Here is a 20,407-nt window from a genome sequence, read left to right as displayed (position 1 = left end):
ACTTTGATTTTTGTTCTGATATCAATGACTCGGCTTTTAGCAAAGTATTGCAAAGGTAGAGGGCTGTCCGATAGGGGATTTATGCCTCACAGCATGGGGATTTCATACAAATAGATAAGGTCGGTTTCAAGAGCACAAAGTGACATTATATTATGGGCAAATGCATTGTTATTCTGGCAGAAGATGAATGGTATCAGTAAAATGTAACCTAAGAAAAAGTGAGGCCAGGTTCTTGGGTAGAATAGATAAATGTATACGTATATTGAAGGTATGAGGGGGAAAAAAATAGACAAATGCTTTTAACAGAGAGAGAACACTGCTCTTAAGAGGAAAAAAAAAATGTGTAAGCTTATTTCTTAAAAAAAAATAAATATCTGAAACCAAACTGTAAAACCAACTCCCCCCCCCCCCGCCCTCAAAAAACCCATTGTTTCCTTCTGTTTTAGAAAATCTAATGAGGCCCCTTAAGAACTATGGAATCGCATGGTGAGCATATGTTTTAATTTAAATCAAGCTTCTTTAAAGCTGTATTTGGTATTGTGCTGGAAAGCTTAAGTTTTCGCTTTGTTGTTTCAGCATGTCTATGGGCTTCTTGATAGAAGAGACTGCCCCTGTTGTGTGGAGAGGGCTCATGGTAATGTCAGCTGTTGAGAAATTGTTGAGACAGGTAAGGACTTAGGTACGTATTTGTGTTTCAAACTAATCGGTTATTTTAAAACGCATTTAAGTGATAACGTTAGTGTCCATGACACTATTTCATTCATTAGTGGTGAGCATTTTTGTATCTTTGTGGTCATAAATTCTTAAGAATTTAATCTTAACTTCAGGTAAGATGGAAAGTTGACACTTTTTGCATTTACCTATCCCCTTCAAATAAAGCTGTTGTTCCATGCATTTGATGAGTGAATCACCCCAATTTGCCTTCCTTCTCATTCCTTTCTCTGTTTCTTTATGTCATTGTTAAAAAAAAAACCAAAAGGCATTTTGAAGTTGTCTAAGGATTTGAATGTATAGCTGTCTATGCATATTGACCGCTGTATTCCCTTATGTGCTTGTTAATTCACCAGCACTAAGAATTCTTGGATGGCATTTAACATATGACAGGTACATGAAAATCATTAGATACCATATCTGTGTAATGCAGATAGATTGTTAGTTAATAAATTTCCTGGCATATGGAAGCAGGGTGGCTTTTTTTTATTTCTTGACAGATTTTTTTTTTTTCCTCTTATTGTGAATAAATCTGTGAAGTGCTAATGAGACAAACAGCTGAAAAAATGCATTTGGTTTGCATGTTTAGACTTTGAAGTGACCCAGATTGTTCACAACTGACATCCATTCCAACGTTTTAATGTATACAGCTTGGAGATCACTACATTTCTGTATGTCTTTTGTGAATGCCTCCAAATCTTGGGCTCCCTTAATGACTGAAAAGAAGATCCTCCCCCCCCCCCCCCCCCAGCCTTTTTCCATTTTTACTGAATTCTCCTCTAACACAGACATTAGAATAGTGGCAGTCATTGCCCTAGTCAACAAAGCCGTGTATCTGCCAAAATTTCAGGAAGAACATCTTTGTCTAGGTCTGGCCTTTAAATATAAGGGGTGTCCATGCCAATAGCTGTGGAAGGCTGTTCTGACCTCTTTGTGTGTTGCATTGCATTGGCCAGGCTCACAAAGACTAGAGCCTAAAATCTCGAAGGTAGAGCTAAAGTTAGCACCTGCTGTATTGGCATACTCCATCCTGGGAGACTGAAGACTGGCAGGCACTCCAGTGCCATTACTTCAGTCAGTAGTATCCCCAGATGGGAAGCATGTGCCAGTATCCTTGTGGAGGGTGTGGATGATGCCATGTAATGAGCTCGTTGCTCCCTAGCAACCGATGAAGCAGTAACGTGCTGGCTGATCATGCTGTAGAACGAAACAGAGTCCATTAATACTTGGGGCATCAGTGATTTCCCTGAGAGTGGAACCTGAATTCTGAAAGACGAAGGCTTCACAGCTAAATTTCTTCTCCCCACAAGCATTTTGCTTCTGCATGATGACCAGGGTAGTCTTAAATCTGTGCTGGAAAAAGTTGTTTGTATCTCCTCCTTCGAAGAAAGAAGCTCACAGGTCACATGGAGAAACAGCAGGTTCTATCTAATGTACATATACCACATGTACTGTGGTTTTTAGAAAATAACTGGTAAATTTTCCAGCCTAATGCATGCTACTTTTGCTTTAAAAACTATAATCTCCCTTCTGACATAGTTACTAGTCAGTCTCAGGAAGGGGTTAACTGTAGAACCAGTAGTGTTATAGCCTTGGACACCTAAACAAGAGATGACCACAGCATGCAATGATTTTTTTAAAGATACTGTCATTCCATTTTATATTAGAAATAGTTTTGTGATCTGTTGGGAGCTTTAAAATTTTTCCTTATTTTCTCTTTATCTGTTCTGGTTGATCTTAGCTATTACCTTTTGTTTGACAGGATAAAGTTGCTTGCAAGACTAAAATACTTCTGCTTGTATTTAACTTTCTAAAACCATGTTCTTAAGAAGTAGCTGCTTTACCTCTATAGCTACATATAAACTACTTAAATTAGCTCCCTAATTTAGATTTATAGTATAATGTAAGGAGCTTGTGTGCATTCAGACAAGCTGATAAAATATTAAGTTCTTAAAATAATTAAGTCAACCACATAGAAAACACAGAGGTTCCCAGACTTTTGCATCAAAAACTCTGGTGGTATTTTATAATGGTGTTTATTGTTAGATGGTAGAGGGTTTTTTTGTTTAAGATCATCAAGACTATGTGTTCACTCTGTAAATAACTGTGGATGCTTGTTTGGTTTTTTTCCGTATGAACAAATCTCTTTTCCAGACTTTATCATGCTTCAGATGCTCCAAGAAAGCATTGAAGGGCCTAGCTTCCAAATTCATTAGTGGGGACTTGTTAACTCATTAACTTGTTAACTCATAATTGGTCTGTGCCTGTAATGAGTATTTAAATGCTTCTCTTACACTTGCAACTTAATTAAATTTCTGGAACTCTTACTTTGGAAAATACATTTGTTAAATATAAACATTATGTGCTTTCTTATATACTTACTGCATGTAACCTCACTCTTTGTAATATGTGTATATTTGTCCTTCTCTAGTTTTACTTCTTTGGCAGATGAATGGCTTTTCAGCACAGTCCAGATTCCATTCTCGTTTTTGTCTCTCTTCACTTCTACTTGCATATGGCCAGGATGTACATCACTTTTCAGATGTAACACCACCTTTTAAATCCAGGCTCTCCTTTTGCCACATGGCTGGTCTGACAAGCTACCTTTGTTCTTGTGTGTTGTATGGTGTCAGACTGGTAGATAACAGGCAATAACATTGAAGACCAAAATTAGTGCTTGCTGTTTGTCTGGTAATCCACATCTCATGAGCAAAGACAGTTTTCTGGAACACATCATATCATTTTCCTTAAACAGAGTTTGAAGGAAATGTGCCTTATAATACAAATTAGAGTTAACGGTTTAGTGTACTGTACAACTTTTTTGTTCACATTATTAGATGTACTGTAGGCCTGTTCATCCTGCAGGGTGATTTTTTTTTTTTCCTCTTATCTGGGTTTTAACTCTTCCCATGTCCCTGCCATAGTTACCTTCATGTAAAAATTCTTTCACCTCTGTTAACACTTCCTTTGAATCTTGCTTGCCTGTAGGTGAGATAGAAGAGAGTATTTTTTTGTTTACTTCAGTTTCTTTAAAAGATAGTTTGTTTCTCTGAAGATATTGTTAAAGCCCAGGTAGGGAAGTTTTGATAGTTCTCCAGTGTTATCTGTAGCACTAGCCCTTTCTATTCAGTTTTCACTTAACATACACTTCAGAAGCTGCCTACTCTTTTGTACAGTCCCATTCAGCACTTGTTCCTTTACTCTGTGTGTGTCTTGACTCAGTGCTATGGTACTTGGTTTAGATTAAACAAGCTACCTCAGAATGCATCGTCTTGGTGTATTTGTTGTGGGAGTGACTTCTGATTAACCTTTAGGCTAAGTACAGTAAAGATACAAATTTTTTTGAGTTACCTAAAGCCAGTACTTGAACAGTAATGTGTCTGAAAAGCTCTGTTGAAATAAGTATCAAGTAGACAGCTAAGAACCTTAGAAATAGAAAGATTATTAAAAAAAACCCCAAAACCAAACCAAAACAGGCAAGCAAAACTTGTTTGCTGGTTTAAACTGCTTTTGCAACAAGGATTTTAAATGGTCATCACCACTGTCCCATACAGTCTGCATGGTAAGTTTTCTAGCACCGTTCTCATTTTTGTCTGAGGACATCTTGACAGTTCAGTGGCAAAGGAGCAATTAGAAGGGTGCAGGCACAATTCTGAACGGATCCAGGAGCAGCATGACTGGCTGCTGTATGTCCTGGAGTATAATGTGGCAATTGTTCTGCCAAAAGGTTGGGGGAGAGGAAATAGCACAGTTTTGGCTGCCAATTTAATAGCTGCTATAGTTATAGCAGCAATACGAATGGAGGGGGTTTCTTGTTTAGGCAGTTAATCAGTAAAACTTTTAATATGAAGGATAGTAAGTGTTGGTTTCTCTGACCTTGAACGCTCTATCTTACTTTACATGTGTTATCAAGTTGAAATACCAGCAGGGAAGGAAAAAAAGTTCAATATGTAGCAGACATGTCAGCTTTTCTATTAAAAAAAAATCAAATTAAAAAATGGGACTACAGGTAAAATATGAGCTCATATTTCAGCATGTAGTGTTCTCCTGGTGTCTTTGTCATATCAATAGATAAAGTTGTATTACTATTAGAAGCAAGTGTTACCTACACAACATGGATTATAGAAGTCAGCAATTCTGTTAAGTGCAAACAGTCCCCTTGGAACTAGCCCCAAAATCTGCTCTCTTTTCAAGGTGGGGATCTGTGGTTGGTTAACATCCTCAACAGGATTTCTTACACTGACATGACACTTTAACCTATGTTTTTGTAGGCTAGTTGGACCTTACATGGCAAGACTCTTGTATTTCTTCCTTATCATGCTCCTCTAGAGTATCAAGAACATTTTGTGCATTGGCAGCATCCTTGGTATAGTATGGCTATATAGTAGAGCCTCAGCACTGTTAAGTGTACTGTGAGCTCTAAAGTTCCTTAGATGTACCTGATAAGGATGAACACATTTTCCCAGAAAGACGATGAAGCATTTCCTGGCGTGGCTCAATTCTAATGAGTTCCTAAAACACTCTTATTATTATCTAATTGTAATTCTTCCATCTCTTTCTTGCTGCTTCTTTTGGAACAACTTTAGTGCCTCTGTTTTATAAAAGGTATGTATTGAAAGAAAACTAAAATAAACCAAAGTTTCACTGGGAGGGATATAATTGGAAAGGAAAGAATACAGGGAAATTAGCAGGAACCAGATTTCATAAAACTTCCAATGCAGAGCAGTTGCACATGAGCAAAAGGAAATGGGACCTTGCACTTTGAAGCAAGGACAGGCTTTATCCCCTATAGATTCATGTTGAAAACCATAAATTCAGCAGAAGAATGATCAAAATGATTTTATTAGCTCAACCCAAAGTTGAATAGGGCTGTAGTCTGAAGATCCAGTCTTGTCCTTTAAAAAAAACTTTAACTCGGTTTATGCAATTATTACAATTGTATGTAATTTTGAAAGTTTGGCTAGAGATGGAGATTTTGTGTGCTGCTTTCTTTCTGAAGCTGTCCTCTACTAAGAGAACTGCTTCGAAACCAGCACTTGTCTGAGGTAATGGTGATAGTGTGTGTGTGTGTATATATATATATATATATTAGAGTGTGTATGTGTGAGTATACATATATATACTCAAACCTTTTTTGTAGCATAATTCTCTGATGCTTAGTTATCATACATAAGTAGTTGTAGAGTATCATATGTTATTGGGAGTAGGGAAGATGCAGACAGATGGATAAATTGTCTCTGAAATACTGAGCAGACTGTGGGTTGTGAGGTCTGGGATATTTCAAGAGCCTCTGTGAAAAAGCTGCCATAAAAGCAACAGTGGAGTGAATGGAACAGTAAAAAATTATGTTTAAAGCTTTGGGATTAGATTAACTTGGAAACAGTAGTAGTATTTAATTCTTGGAGAGCAAAGACTATGGAGGCTATATTGTTGTGGGTTTTTGATCATTGCCTGAAGTGGCCCATCTCTATAGAGGAGAATATAAATGTTCAATACTATTTTTGTTTGACATACATTAGTTAGTAAATTATTATGTGCAGTTGCTACTGTTTGAGAAGTGTGTATGTAGTTATTTGTATTCTCCTTTCCACCATTTAAATTAGAGAGGTTGCATATGTGGATTTGGGGACAATTTTTCTTTAAATGTGGTTTATTTTAGGTATACATTAATGGTACGCTTGGGAAGACCAGAAAAATAGATAAGGTATTGAGGGCAAATAGCAGGTATTTGTACCTGGTAAAATAGCTACCATGCTGCCATTGACTGTTTTACTGTGCATGTTCAATGCAGCAGAATGTTCTGTATCTGATGTCTGTACACATCAGTCCAGTGTCATTTATCATGTGTGTTTATAACACACTGTGTTAAATCGCATAAATTCTTCAGCATATAAATTTTCACAGTTTTTTACCATCTAGTTTGCCTGTGTGTATAAATAGATTTCTTACAAATGGAACAATGGAGAAATTAGGGGAAAACATTCCAAATTAGAAGGAATGATGTGCATTTGATATGGAAGCAATATACAAGAACATTGTCAGTAAGGTAGTTAGGTACCACATGCTAAGCTGTCTGCCTGATTGATTAGTGTAGTTTACTAAGTGTTGTCCTTCAGCTTCTGTTTGTGTCTACATACTTTCTTTTGCCTTACATTTTTGGAACCATGCAAATTTCATTCTGTTTATATACCATGTTCAGTACTGAAGTGGGTAATCACTTCTGAAGAGAAGCACAGAAATAAAGACTAGTATCTACAACTTCCAAGTAAATCTAAACTTCTTCCTTTGATACTTTTTTCATATTTATAAAATAAATTTATTATACATTTTTTTCTATTGAGCACAATATATTTTGAGTTTCAGGTTCCCAAAGTATGTGTGTGTATCAATGATATAAAATCTTTTAAGAATGCCTAACGTGAATGTAAATGTGTCACTGGCGTTCACCACAATTGGTATTCATCAGAACCTAAGTGTCTTTTGCAGACATATGCACAATTGCTTAACTTCTGATGGTACATGCTACCTTGCATATATATTTTCCAGCAAAGAGCCATCCAGGTGATAAAGGGGATGGAGCATGTAATATGTGAGGAGACACTGAGAGAAATGGGGTTTTTTTGGCTTTGAGAAGGTTAAAGGGAGATGAACTGCTGTCTTGAACTACCTGATGGATACGTACAGAGAAGATGAAGGTAGATGCCTCCTGGATGTGCAGTGATAGCACAAGAGGTAATAAATGCAAGTTGCAGACCCTCCTGGATTTACCTTCATACTCTTTCACACTGTCTTGGGAGAATAGGTGCAAGCCTTGGATTTTAAGGGTAGCAAAAACTTCTTATCCTTTGGATCCATTGCTTAAGCAAATTGGTGTAGTACCAGTTTTGCTGTGTTTCATTACTTACATGGTAAATGTCATAGGGGGCTTGCTCAAAGATGAACTTATTATTAATGTGGGCAAAAAACTGTGTCTCATCAGTATAAAATTAGTGAGAGTGTATTGGTGGATGAGAGGGAGCAGTGAAATGGAATTTAGCAGAGAATGACACGTATTGGGTCAGGAGGAAGACGACAATAACAAGTTGATGGCTCTGATTTTTTTTCAGCTATATTTTGAATGCATTGAAAGGATCCCCAGAATAGTAATAGTGAGTCAATGATGAAAATTATTCTTATTGTAAATGTAAAGAGCAAGTGAAGAAAAAGCACTGCAGTGAAGCCAGAAGACTTTTTTTTTTTTTGTGTAGATTTTATTTTTAACGCTTTTTGGTTTAGGAAGGGCGCTCTATCAAGAGATTACCATTGAAAGCATTTAACTCGCATTATGGCAGTAAATTTCCAAGACTGGAAAAGAGTGAGATGCTGCAATGGGAAATTGTAGCAAAGATGGTCAGAAACATGAATAGCTCTTAGTATTTTTTTTTCAAACTTTTATCATCTTTTTGCCTTTTAATACACATTTAAGAATCTGTGCACACTTGTCTGTTTATCAACAGAGTAGATGTAGCTAAAGTGTATGTGCTAAATGCATATTAATATTGTTTTCCTCTTTCTATGTTTTGTGTTTTGGCAACATCTTCCATTTGAGAATTTTTGCTAATATCAAAATTGACTTGTATTTCACAGTATTCATGTATTTATCCAGTCTGTAAGTAATTGAGGAATTGAGGCAGATAGTCTGTAGCAGGATATTTACAGTTTACGTTTCATAGAGCTAAACAAAGCTGTGCTTATATTATAAACTACAAAGATGTGTTTATACTTTGCAGTGCATAATTCTAAAATACAGTAGTCTCACCAGGTGTCACTACAGTGAAAAATTTGCCAGCATTTCAGCAATTACAAAAATATTTCTTCTGTTCTATTTTTCTTTTTTGAGTTATCTTAGCCTGAGGTGGGCATAGAGGTTGCTAGTTCATGCCAAAGTCTGGTACTTTCCAGTTTGGAAAAAAAAAAAGAAAGTTGAGACATCAGGGTTCTTCAGAATAGTAACAGCAGTTCCATCTTCAGGGAGTTGGGATGCTTTTCTATTTTTCTTTTTGTGATCCAAAGTACGAAAATTAAAAGACCCAGACGTTTAATCCGTACACACAAGATCATTGGTATTATGTATTTGTTCTACTTAGAAAGCTCAAAATCTGCTATTGAGATATTTTGAAAAGAGGAACAACACTCAATAATAAATAGTGTACAATCTTTGCAGTGCTAAGACTGCACTTTGATATGCTGCTAAGACTATGTCTGCAGCTGGCAGGCAGTAAACAATAACTGAATGCTTGTGAGATTTTTTTTTTTCTTAAATCTTTAATAAGCTTTCACTTAAAGCAAGGAGGGTCAATTAGCATCCCTCATTTTATTGCTGAAATTGAGGAAACTGTTTCAGGGGCAAGATAAACAGATGACCCACTCATACCTTATAGAAGAATTTGTTTTAAAAAATGCTTATACTGATTTTTTGTTACATTTATTTTGCTAAGACAAAAGGACAAATAAACTAATTTCTTCTCATCCAGAGCCCACTGAAATCAATGGAAATCTTGACACTAACTTCTACATCATACATTAGTCGTGATGTTGAAGTTTAGAAAAGCCTCTTACAGGAATTCTTATAATCATCACTGATTTGCTTAAATGCTAATAATCACCTTGAAAGGTCCTGTCTGTCCAGAGAGAACCGCCTTAACTGGTCCCAGTCAGTATGTACATATTTAAAGGAAATGATTGTACTTCCTGCAGATTAGAAACTAAACATAGATTCAGAGATGTAGCAGCCAAAAGTGTGGGAGATGACAGAAAGCTCCTTCTTTCCATCCCTCTGCCCGTCAGCTTAACTCCTTATGGAGTTAGAGTATTCCTGCCATAACCCTTTGACTCGAGTGCTCCTGTATGTTTTGGGATGGGTATGATTGAACAATTATGAGCTTGATTCTTTCTTTTCGTTTCTGGCTGCAGCTACAAAACCTGTTCTGTTGCCTTTCTTCCCATAATGAAGGAAGCAGGATCTATACGGATCCCTGTTGCTTTATTGGCTCGTGTTAGCAGCTGATACGAAAAGGGATTATAGTCTCTGAAAGGAATTGACAATCATAGAAAGAAGTGTTAGGAAAGCCAAAAGAAAACAAAAACATTAGCCGACAACTTACTGCTGAACTGGAAGCATTTGCAGTAAATGTATTTTAACTGTCTTTGAGGATTAAAAAAAAGGCAAAAAAAAAAAAAAAGCCTAACAGCATAGTGAGAATGTATTTACAGCAAACATTTCTTGGCCTGGTTCCTCAGCTGTCATGGTTATGACTGTGCAGCTACTGCTGCTGTGGGAACAGGCTGTGTGTTTTCTTTGCTCTGCTTCCAGTAGTCTCATCTCTCGCCCAGATTACACAGGTATGCATGTGTCCGCCCTCCTTTGCATGAAACAAAACAAATGCAAAACATGCAACTGTTTTGCTGGGTTTGTTGACTAGACAGGAGGCAATGGCAGAGAGCTCATGGTGTTTCAAAATGGCTGCACTGGGGCTAGAACTGATCCCCCCCCCCCGCCCCTTTTTTTTTTTCCTCCTTTTTTCCCCTTGAGCTTTTAAAGGAAACTGTGCTGATGTTTAAGGTTTCTCTCCAGCAAGTTCAGAACTTTGTGCCTAAACGGCATGCAGCTTCATTCTTGGAAAGAGGTGGTGATTTAAGCATGTTCTTAAGTGTTTGCTAAACAGGAATACTGGTGGTAGAGGAAGTAGGAAAGGAGATGGCACTATTTGTTTTCTAAATGAAGTTTCCATTATTTACGTGAGACTTTTCAAAAAATAGTAGACACCTAATGCCACTCTTCTACTTTATCTATTCTTCTCTACTAATAAGAGCATCTGTCTTTCTAGCTGCTGTAGGTTAGATGCAAAAAGGGACATGGGTATTGCTGTGCTGAATGTTGCAGTGCCTAAGAGGTAGGTGCCCTGCCTGCAGGAATGGAAAGTTAAACTAAAGCCTAGGCTGGAGCCACTGCATACCTGGGATGGTGGCAGTACATCACTTGGCATTCCCAGTGGTACTATCTGAGGGGTTACTTTCCCCTCCTGGATTTACCTTCATACTCTTTGGCAGTGCCTTAGCAGAATAGGTGCAGTATCTTGGAGTGCTGAAGTTAAGAGCTTGGTGTGGAGTAAGTGGAAATTAATGGTGTAAGTCATAGGTTCACTGGCTGGAAATGAACATTACTGAAGTTGTTGAGTGAGAAGGCTATTAGGAAAAAGCCTATGGGATGTGTGTCACTTTCTGTCTCTGTCCTGGATTTCAGCACGTAATTGTAGCCTGTATTGGACAGTTCTGTGGAGCAGAGATTTAGAGCCAAAATCGAGTATCTTCTGTTAGGTGCCAAGACCTTTCTTTTGGTTTAGCTTGACAAACTTATTCTCTGTTCACAATAAAAGCCTGGGAAGTTTCCATAACTATTCAGCCAGGACATGGGAGCTGCAAGTTCAGCTACTTTCTTAGTTTAGCATTTAAGCCCGTTTTTCCTGCTACCCAGGAGAGTGCTCTGAAATCACATACAGCAGTCAAAACCTTCTGCTCTACAGCTGGGGATGAAAGATTCCTGGGGCCAGGACTAGACATGTGAGCAGGGAGTGTGACCAGTGCTATGCAGCAAATTCAGTTAATCCGAAGTTTCAGCTTTCCAGGTGAATACCTCAGCTACTGGCCTTATATAGGGTCCTGGTTGCTTCTATGGCTTTTGCATTCTTGGATGTACAGTGGCCCAGGTAGATGCCACCTACCTGAGAAATTGAAACTTACATCTTCCAGTTCATAGATAGGTTCTGTCATATGTCTAATTAAGATATTAAACAGCCACAATTACAACAGCAGAACCACAGGCTTTGATTGGTTTAGGGTTTTTTTTGTTGTATTTTTAAAGCATTGGGCCTGTAAGACTTGCTCTTTTCTCACGAATGTGTGTATAATTAATGGATCCTAAATGGGCTTTTGGTTGAAACTTGGTGCTCAATGGAGATTTTGATATCTCCCTTCCTGAGTAGTCAAGATCTTTCAGGGATTTTTTAGGGATGCTTCTGAATGCGTAGGTGGAGCTCACCAAAGCTGCTTTTTAGGCATGGTTTTTTCCATTTTTCAGCATTTCTTTTTCATCTTTTTGATCAAAACAAAATTGGAACCTCCCCACCCTGAACATTGATACATTGTTTAGCATTACACACTAATTTTACTTAGTAAATAAACTATGAATATAACTATATAAAAAGCTTTTTAAAATTAATATTGAATTAATAGATGTTAAACTGATTGCACAGATGTGGCGTTTTTTTTTTTTAATAATCCAGCTTGCATTCTGACCATTGGAAGCTGACAGGCTGATCTTCCACTCACACCATCCTCTCATATCTCTTTTGCTCCCAGAAAATAACTGCAGATATCCAAGAACAGCAGCAGTTTTTGTACCAGTATTCTTTGTGGGAAGTGATTATTTCTCACATACCAAGTGATTGACACAAATGTAAATAATTGTGCTTAAGGTACCAGAAATTAGTGTCTCTGTGTTGTCCGGTCCCTGTCCCCCCCCCCCCCATCCCGCCCCCCCCCCCCCCCCCCCCCCCCAAGAAAAACCCACTTTTCTGTACTATTTATCAAGCTGTGGTAGATGTTTTAGATGTTTCTTCTCTTAACAGTGTTTTGCTCCATCAACAGTATCTTTTAAAAGAAGGAATATGTTCTCCCAGCAGAATGATGCCTTTAGAATACAGCTTTTTTGTTATGCAACTAAAGTGGGTGCCCATTTTAAGTACTTTTTCTGCTAGATATAAACAGTTTCTTCTGTATGAAAACCATTAACTAAGAATTGGAGCTAAACAAAAATCTGGGAAGCAAATGAAAATATGAAGACTGTTCCTTGCTTGGCAGTAATCACTGAATGTCCCTGAAACTCATGGTATCGGCACCTTCAGCAAATTATTTTAATTAGGTTTAGAATACAAGTAACACTTTTAATTTATTGTTGCAGATTCATAACTGAGAGCACTGGTGAATGCAAAAGCATGGTTCTGTGGGCACAGCAATTATTTTGGCAATCTATATGCGATGCTTTCACAGATTATCTGTTGCCTAATTCATAGTAAATGCTTTTACTACTCTAGGAATAAGACATTCAGCACATCTTTAAACTGTGGGAATGTTACGTGTTCAACTGCAAAATGTGTACAATATTAAAATCGTATTTATTTTCATTTCTACATTGTCTGTGTCTTTAATGAACTTTCTGTGTTGCACTCTTCATAAGGACAACCTATATGCAGTTGTTCTTTCTCCTTTCTGACCTAAAGGCGGCTCTTTTAACAGAGAACGTATACCAACCTCACAGTCCCATGGTGAAGAATCCCAGCAAGTCACTGATCTGCTTTGCTTGCTCTTGCACATGCTCTAGCTTACATTCTTTTTTCACACTCTCTCATCCTCTTGAATCTTCCTGTGGAGTTGAAAGGTTCTGTATTTTGTGCAGCCTTGTTGCGACTTCTTGTTGGGAGTATTGATTGTTGTGCTCTGAGGTAATTCAAGCAGACTCTCCAATGCTGGTTTCATTAGCAAGGGTAGACTATTTTGAATTCAGTGACTGGAGAGGATGTGCTTGTGAATTTTAAGTACGGAAAGTTTGGAGGATGTATTATTGTCCATATGTGTGAAAAACAGGTTATTTAAAAAAAATAAAATAACATTTTAATATTGAAATTTAATGTTTCACCCCAAGGCTACTTACTCAGAAATCTGATAACATCTCACCAAGCAAAAACCCAAGTCCTATATTGAGATTTACTGTCTTTCGGCCTCAGTTCAGTGGTCTACATCTAATTGATTCTATTCCAGTTTTTATATTGCACAATTTATGGTAATATTGGAGGGTTTTCTTCAGCAACATTTTAAGTGACTTGAATAACATCTGTCATGTTACTTTTTTCTGTAATCCTTTTTCTGAAGGCCTTAGACTGGCCTCTGTAGAAGTTCCCTTTTCTGTACAAAAAGCATTGTATGTTGCACTTAAGAAACTGAATTTTCTGACCTTTTTAATCTAATGCTTTTTAGTTTAAGCGCTAATTTAAAATCAGTGTCTTGATGATGGGCGTGAAATGATGCATTTATTAGTTTGTTGGTAGCCCAATAAGGAATTGATTAAGGAAGTTAAATAACTTGTGAAGAGAATTAGGAACATTGCTTTCCGTTGCATAGTTTCAGCATTCAGTCTTAAACTATATATCAGATTTTAACATCATGACAAAAATATAGGCTAAAATACATATGGGGAGTGGGCTTAATAAGCTTCTCCCTTTTGATATTTGTCATCAACACTTGCAATGTTTCCTTCTGTTATTATTGTAGGGAAAATCTGAATTAGGCAGCATATATAAATTGTATGAGCTTAAATTGGGTCCTGATAATACTGCCTTAAAAATGTTTTGTTGGCTTTGGGTTTGATAGCTAAATAATGCTTTTGCCTTTGTGTATTAGTTGGGAGAGCTCAAAGAGAATTTATAGTTTAGATGATGTGCTTAACATAGCTGCATCAACCTGGTGATTAGTTTAATTAGATGATGTGATGCTAGCCCACTTTATTCTGATTTGTTTACCTTTATATTACTTTATTTTTGTGCTTACTTTTATTGTTAAAAGACATAGGAATAGAAAGTTGCATCGTTCTGTATTTCTTTTCCAGATGTCATTATTCAGCAGCTGAACTACACACAGTTCTGTATTATAGAACAAGAAAAAAAGGATGGTGTGTTTTGAAGAAAAATTTCTGCAAATTATGTAGTGCATACTGTTTGTGGGTCAAGGGTAGAGAGCAGCAGATCAACGATCAATCTCAAGACTGACTGCATAATAAAAGTTTGCTTCTCAAACTGTTGTCTTCTAGAGAGTAAGTGCTTTGAATCCCTGAGAAATGGGAATCTCAGCTCACAAGAACTCTTTGTAGTAACAACTTGAACCTAGTGGAAGAGTCTTTTAGACATGGTAGTGCTGATACAGTCTCCATCAGTTGTGCTGGGAATGCACAGAAATATTCCTTTTCAGTCATCCCCAGAGATTGTCCCCAGAGTCTTGTGGATGTGCCCCACAGCTGTCTGCTGTCTTCCCTTCAGGCTGACATGATGTTGACTGGGCTTTCTGAAGGTGAGTAGGAGCCCAGTCTTGAGTGCTTTCCCTCTGTCTCCTAGAACACCCCGTAGAGAATAACCTCTTTATTGTAGTCTTCTGGGAGTTGTTTAGCTTTGTAGGTTATATAAATGAAGGTGACAGAAACTCCAGGCTACTACATTTGCCTTCAGTTCTTAACATTATTAAAAGCCACCAGGGAGGAGGAGGCCAGTTTCTGTTTTGGTTGTTGAATTGAACAGGACCCTGGCTTTCTTCCTAGGCACTTATTTCTAAAAGTTACTTTTAGTCTATATTGAGAAAGAATAGGAGAATTTCCTTCTTTTTGTGGAAATCTTTGGAGCAAACTGTTCTTATGCTTCACCTCAATTTTGCTCTGAACTTTGCAGAACAGGCTGCTCAGAAATACTTTAGAGAGAGTTTGAACCTTTGCAGTGCATCTGTTTTTTATGGTGTTAGAGTGCAAGGTTTTGAGATTGCTTAAGCATCAGAGGACAAGTCAAAGGGGCAGTTGTCTTTGTTCAGAAAGTGTCAAGTTGTATTAAGCACTATGGAATATCCTGCTATGGTTTAAGTAGTTACTTCACTACCAGAGAGCAAGTTTCCATAGGGACTAAAAATCTTCTGGTTTATGTCTGGGGAATGTCTCCTTTCTTTATCAAATATTTGTGAAAATAAGTTTGTTTTTTTTTTTTACATTAAAGTGCCATGTTTCATTATACTATTCCTAAATTATCTGTTTTCTTACATCATGAAACTACTCATTTGTTCCCAATGTCTATGTATGTTTAAGCAGAATCTTTAAGTAACTTTTCAAGGAAATATTTTTAAAAATTTGTTTATTTTGCACTAAAAGATGTAAATATATGTGGACAGTTATATAGATAATCATTGAACAACAGCATTTCTTACCTTTATTTTGTTCAGCTGTTTGCCTGTGTTAAATCATTTATATACACAACAAAGTAGTTAGGAGGAGGGGGGACCTGGCAGGAATAGACCTTAAGCTGCCTGCAATGTAGCTCTTGGTACTTCTCTGATACTGGTGTTCAGAGTTTGGTTGGCTGCTGCCAAGTCTGCACCTGCAGTGCTGCTTGATTGAAACTCTGCATGTATTCTTCTTAATAAGAAGAAATAAATAATATCTCCTGTTATTTACCAAACACCAGGATTACTTCAAAACCACAAGTAGCAATCCTTCTGTGCTAATATTCTGTCATTTCTGCCTTGTGCACAGAGGATGCTCAGGCTTCATTCCTCAGCAGAAATGCCATCTGTATCTCTATGTTCTACCTTGGGTTTAACTTGCTATTTGGAACCCTTACTCAAAATGTGTATCTGGTATTTTGATTATGAATTGTCACATAAACAGAGTGATTGATTAAAGTAATTTACATAGAAGCATTCGTGGTGTTTGAGCAAGCGAAAATACACAGAAGCACATGGCACTTAATTACATTGCTTAACAATAAATGTCAAGTTAAACCTTTTTAAAAAAAGATGAATGCTATACTTAAGGAAAGTGCAATTACATTTCTATGGTTTGAAATGTTTTACACACTGTATATATTAGAGGGGCAAAGATATTAACACTTTTGTACATGCAAAGGTGCTGACAGATTTCAGATGCTACAAGGCAGGCTTTTGTAACTGCTGTCCGCTTATTGCTTGCAAAGGCAACTCGTTTACTGTAATGTGCTGTTAATCTGAGCTCATTTACTTGTATGCAGCCACATTTGCATACAGACACACTCTCAGAACTGATTGAGAACATGAGGACTAGTGGTCCTGATTTGGTAAATTGTTGCATATAAACAGGATTTGCATTCAAATTACTGTTTTATATCACAGCCTGATTATACGTCCCATTTTAATAAAGTTGAATGAATAGCAATAGTGGATTTCAGAAAGCCACTCCTCTGATTATATGTTCCAGTTCTAAATTTAATTTAAAAAGTCTTTCCCCCCTTTTTTCCTCCTTTGCTGAAATTTAGTAACAGACCTGGAATTTATTCTCCCATTAAATAATACATACACTTCTATAACAAATTGTTATACCTTCCAAATTACATTCAATAATTTGTTTAATAAAAGACTGTCATATTGCTTTTGTGTTCCTGTGGGAGGGTAATGGAGGAGCAACTGATCTCCACGGTGTTCATCATCTACTTCTTGCAGAGTAGAAGAGAGTAAGAGGGAGTCTACAGACTGAAATGGGATGAGGTGCAGAGTTCCCCACCCCAAGTCTGAGCAAATCCATGTGTCTAGATGACACTGCTCGCTATTGGGTAAAAACACTAGCTCAATTCTTTTCAGCAACTATAGCTATGTCATTGTGGTGCAGCTCTCCATTCTCACCCCGAATTACAAATGAAAAAGAAGAGAATAAAATTGTGAGGATAACTATTTGACTACATCCAGAATAAACAAGGTTAATTTTAATGCGGAGCAGTTTTCCAATCTAGTTTGCCATCTGACTTTCTCCAGTTCAGCGCCACAGCAGTGCCATAACTGAGAGGTGTGTGCAGGGTAGTTCTCGCATACGGACATCTTCACTGTTGCCTCTTCTGAATTGGTGTGACAAAAGCCTGTCTTCCTCCTACTCTGCACAGCAGCAACAGATCCTCTCCACTGCTGCTGGGATGGTCTAGCGTCTCCATTTTTCTGTGCTCAGATTTATAAGTATTATAATGGAGCACAATTCATTTATCAAATGCTAATTTCTTTTTTTTCAATCCATGAATTTAAAGAAAATACATGAAATAAGATGGTTTCAGTGCCATAAATTGTTATAATTTAATTGCACCACGTATTATTGGAGTATTTTTTCCTGTTGCCTAGCAATGAGATTAACCATGAGATTCACCATGTGCTTAAGATTCCATTATTAACTTCTGTTTTCAGAGGTTTATAACTTTAATAAAACTTTAATAAAAATGATTACTCATAGGACAATCCAGAAAGTGCATGTTGTGGAAGTTCTTCTTGTTGTTACGGAGTCACTTACTAAGGAAGCTTGAGGCAGAAAGCTCTGGTGCTCTCTGATTTCTGTACCCATTCTCCCATGCTACTATATGTGGTAATTTTTGAAACTAACTTCTCGAGCAACAATTGTTTTGTGTGTCTTTGAAGCAGTAAGCTATTTATAAAACTGTTCTTTTACTTTAAAGTTTCTACATGGAGACGTTTTTACCAAGGCAGCTACCTTTGCTTAGAAGAGCAGCGACTGCTTTGTGCTTCCCCACAAAACTGAAAGCCTAGGAAAGGGTTTGAGCACTGGCGTTTGAGGTCTTCTCTGTTAGTGTTCCACATAGTAGTGGAGCAGGTCTAGACCTTTTCTTTGGGGAACTGTAATGTTTGCTAGGTAGGAGGATCATCACATGGAGCTTCATGAAAGAGACCAGTGCTTGAAGAGGTTGGAGGAGCAGAACCTCTGGTAAGAGTGAAAAGTAAAGTTATAGGTCAAACCCGGAAAGTTGCCTTGTTCCACAAGAGCTAGTTTAAAGTTAGGGACAGCAAGTATATGCAAAACCAGACAGCTTTTAGCTATGGGAAAGAAAAAACCAGTTTCCTCTGATAAGGGTGCAGTTTGGATTGTCTTGTACTACTCCATGAGGCAGTGCTGTACCTAAAAGGACTTAACTCTGAGCTCATGGAGAAAAGGGCTGAAAACTACTCATATCCAAGTTTCTTCAAGAACAAAGTGTTTTTAGCAGACAAAGTGATTGGAAACTATGTCAGAATTATAGTAGTACAATGGCGCTCAGATGTGTTTCTGGACTGCGTCTTGCTGCAATGCAGAACGTAGAAAAAACAGTTTATTCATAGTTGCTGTAAAAGTATTTAAGGAAGGAGAATATGATTACTGAACTTATAAATTTGGACTTAACAAAAGATGCTAGGATCAGCCTTTATGAAGACATTGGGGGAAAAAAAAGGTATTTTGAATTAATCCATTTTAAAAAGTAGAACTCTATATACCTTAGTGTTTCAAAATGGTTGTGATTGTTATGAAAGATTCATTTTTGCATATTAAGATTTACACACTTAACTATTTATAGAAGATCTGTGTGTTTAGTTGCGAATCTTTAAGGAACTTGACTTTATTCATGTTGTAAACTACTGCTACTTTTTAACATCTATGTAATTTCAATTTGTCACCTTCATAATAGTTAATTTTTAATTAAGAAACATAGAAATGTAAAGTTCATGCCTTCAAGTAAGCAAAGTAATTTTCACTGGAAAAGGAGGTGCTCATCAGCACTGGCATTTATCTTGCTTTATAACTAAGCAAGATGAGTTAAGAAAAACAAAGTAAAAAGCAGATTTATTTTTTTTTTTAGATAAACTGGCTTCTCTATCCCATGCTTATGTTTCTGAACATACATTTTTGGACATATATGTAATTTTTCTTTGGGGTCATATAGTCTCAGTATGATTATGAATGATAATTACTTTCAGAAATCTGCTAGGTATATGTAATTTTTGTTGACAAAATATAGATATTATAAAATAATGCAGATATTATAGATAATACAGATCAATATTAAATGTGAAAAAAGTGCAGTGTTTGCTGTGGTTAACGTAAGTAGCATTTCTTATTTAGCTAGACTGTCTTAGGCACCATTTAGTACTCCTGCAGCCTTTGTATAGAAAGTGAGGAAAGGGAGGTGTGCCAAATTCCATTTCTCACTGGAGTGCTACATTGGGTTAGTGGTCTGGATTTCATATTGCTTGTGCTTCCCCAGAATATCATCATCCCTACAAGAACTGGGTGAAAATGAATGAGTGTTCCCCTGACAGGGTCTAACATTCCAGGACAGTAGCTGGGGGACTGGCAAAATGTTAGTTGTTTTTGCTGCTAAAGTGACACTGAGGGAATGTGTAAAATAAAAGAGAAAGTAAAATCCTGCTCTTGTTTGGCATTTTCCTCTATTAAAGCAGCTCATACTGTTGTATCTTACATATTTTGTATGAATCGGAAACATACCATGTAATTGCATTATGTCTGTGTGGAGAGAAAAGTGAGGGGGAGGCATTTGTGGGTCTTTATTTTTAAGGTGGTTATGATTTCTAAAGCTTCTGTACTGCAGAGACAGAAGACCTCACACATTACTGCTGGCTACTAAGAGCATGCTGGTACTAACCTGCACCATGTCAGAATTGAATCGAGGATTTCCCAAAGCCTAGTTAAACTGTTGGGAAATGGTTATGCGAAGTATAGCTTGGCTTTACATTATATAGAGTGGGCCTAGGACTGTTTCTGTTCTCAGGAAGAGAACATTTATTGCAGTACACGGTGCTCTGGAGAGAGTTATTTGGCTCTCCTGGAAATCTGTCTTAGTAAAGAATGTAAATAATCACAGCATTCCAGCATTCTCATACTTGAGCCTAGTATCTTTAATGGTCACTCTTATTTGATGCCCAGCAACCAGTAAACTTTTAAAATTGTGTGAAGTCTTATGTACGTTGTAAGTTTGTATAATTATACCTGGTAATTTTCATTTAACAAATGTGTTGTTTGTTTGTTTGTTTTTCTCCAAGTTAAGGCTGGTAG

The 20,407-nt window shown here is 37.1% G+C and overlaps 1 protein-coding gene across 6 annotated transcripts in view; it reads left to right on the top strand.

Annotated features, from left to right (window-relative positions):
* NUBPL (NUBP iron-sulfur cluster assembly factor, mitochondrial) overlaps positions 1-20,407 on the top strand; it is a 94,873-nt gene that overhangs the window by 31,987 nt on the left and 42,479 nt on the right. For 4 of the 6 annotated variants that reach the window (XM_075030312.1, XM_075030314.1, XM_075030316.1 and 1 more), the window contains 2 exons: positions 447-486; positions 577-667. In XM_075030312.1, the coding sequence (XP_074886413.1) occupies positions 447-486; positions 577-667 (131 nt within the window). The remainder of the gene's footprint in view (positions 1-446; positions 487-576; positions 668-20,407) is intronic. The other 2 variants (XM_075030313.1, XM_075030311.1) reach the window with 1 other exon arrangement.

Source organism: Buteo buteo, chromosome 6 (assembly GCF_964188355.1).
Source record: "Buteo buteo chromosome 6, bButBut1.hap1.1, whole genome shotgun sequence".
NCBI lineage: Eukaryota > Metazoa > Chordata > Aves > Accipitriformes > Accipitridae > Buteo > Buteo buteo.
This window is presented reverse-complemented; position numbering and strand designations above follow the sequence as displayed.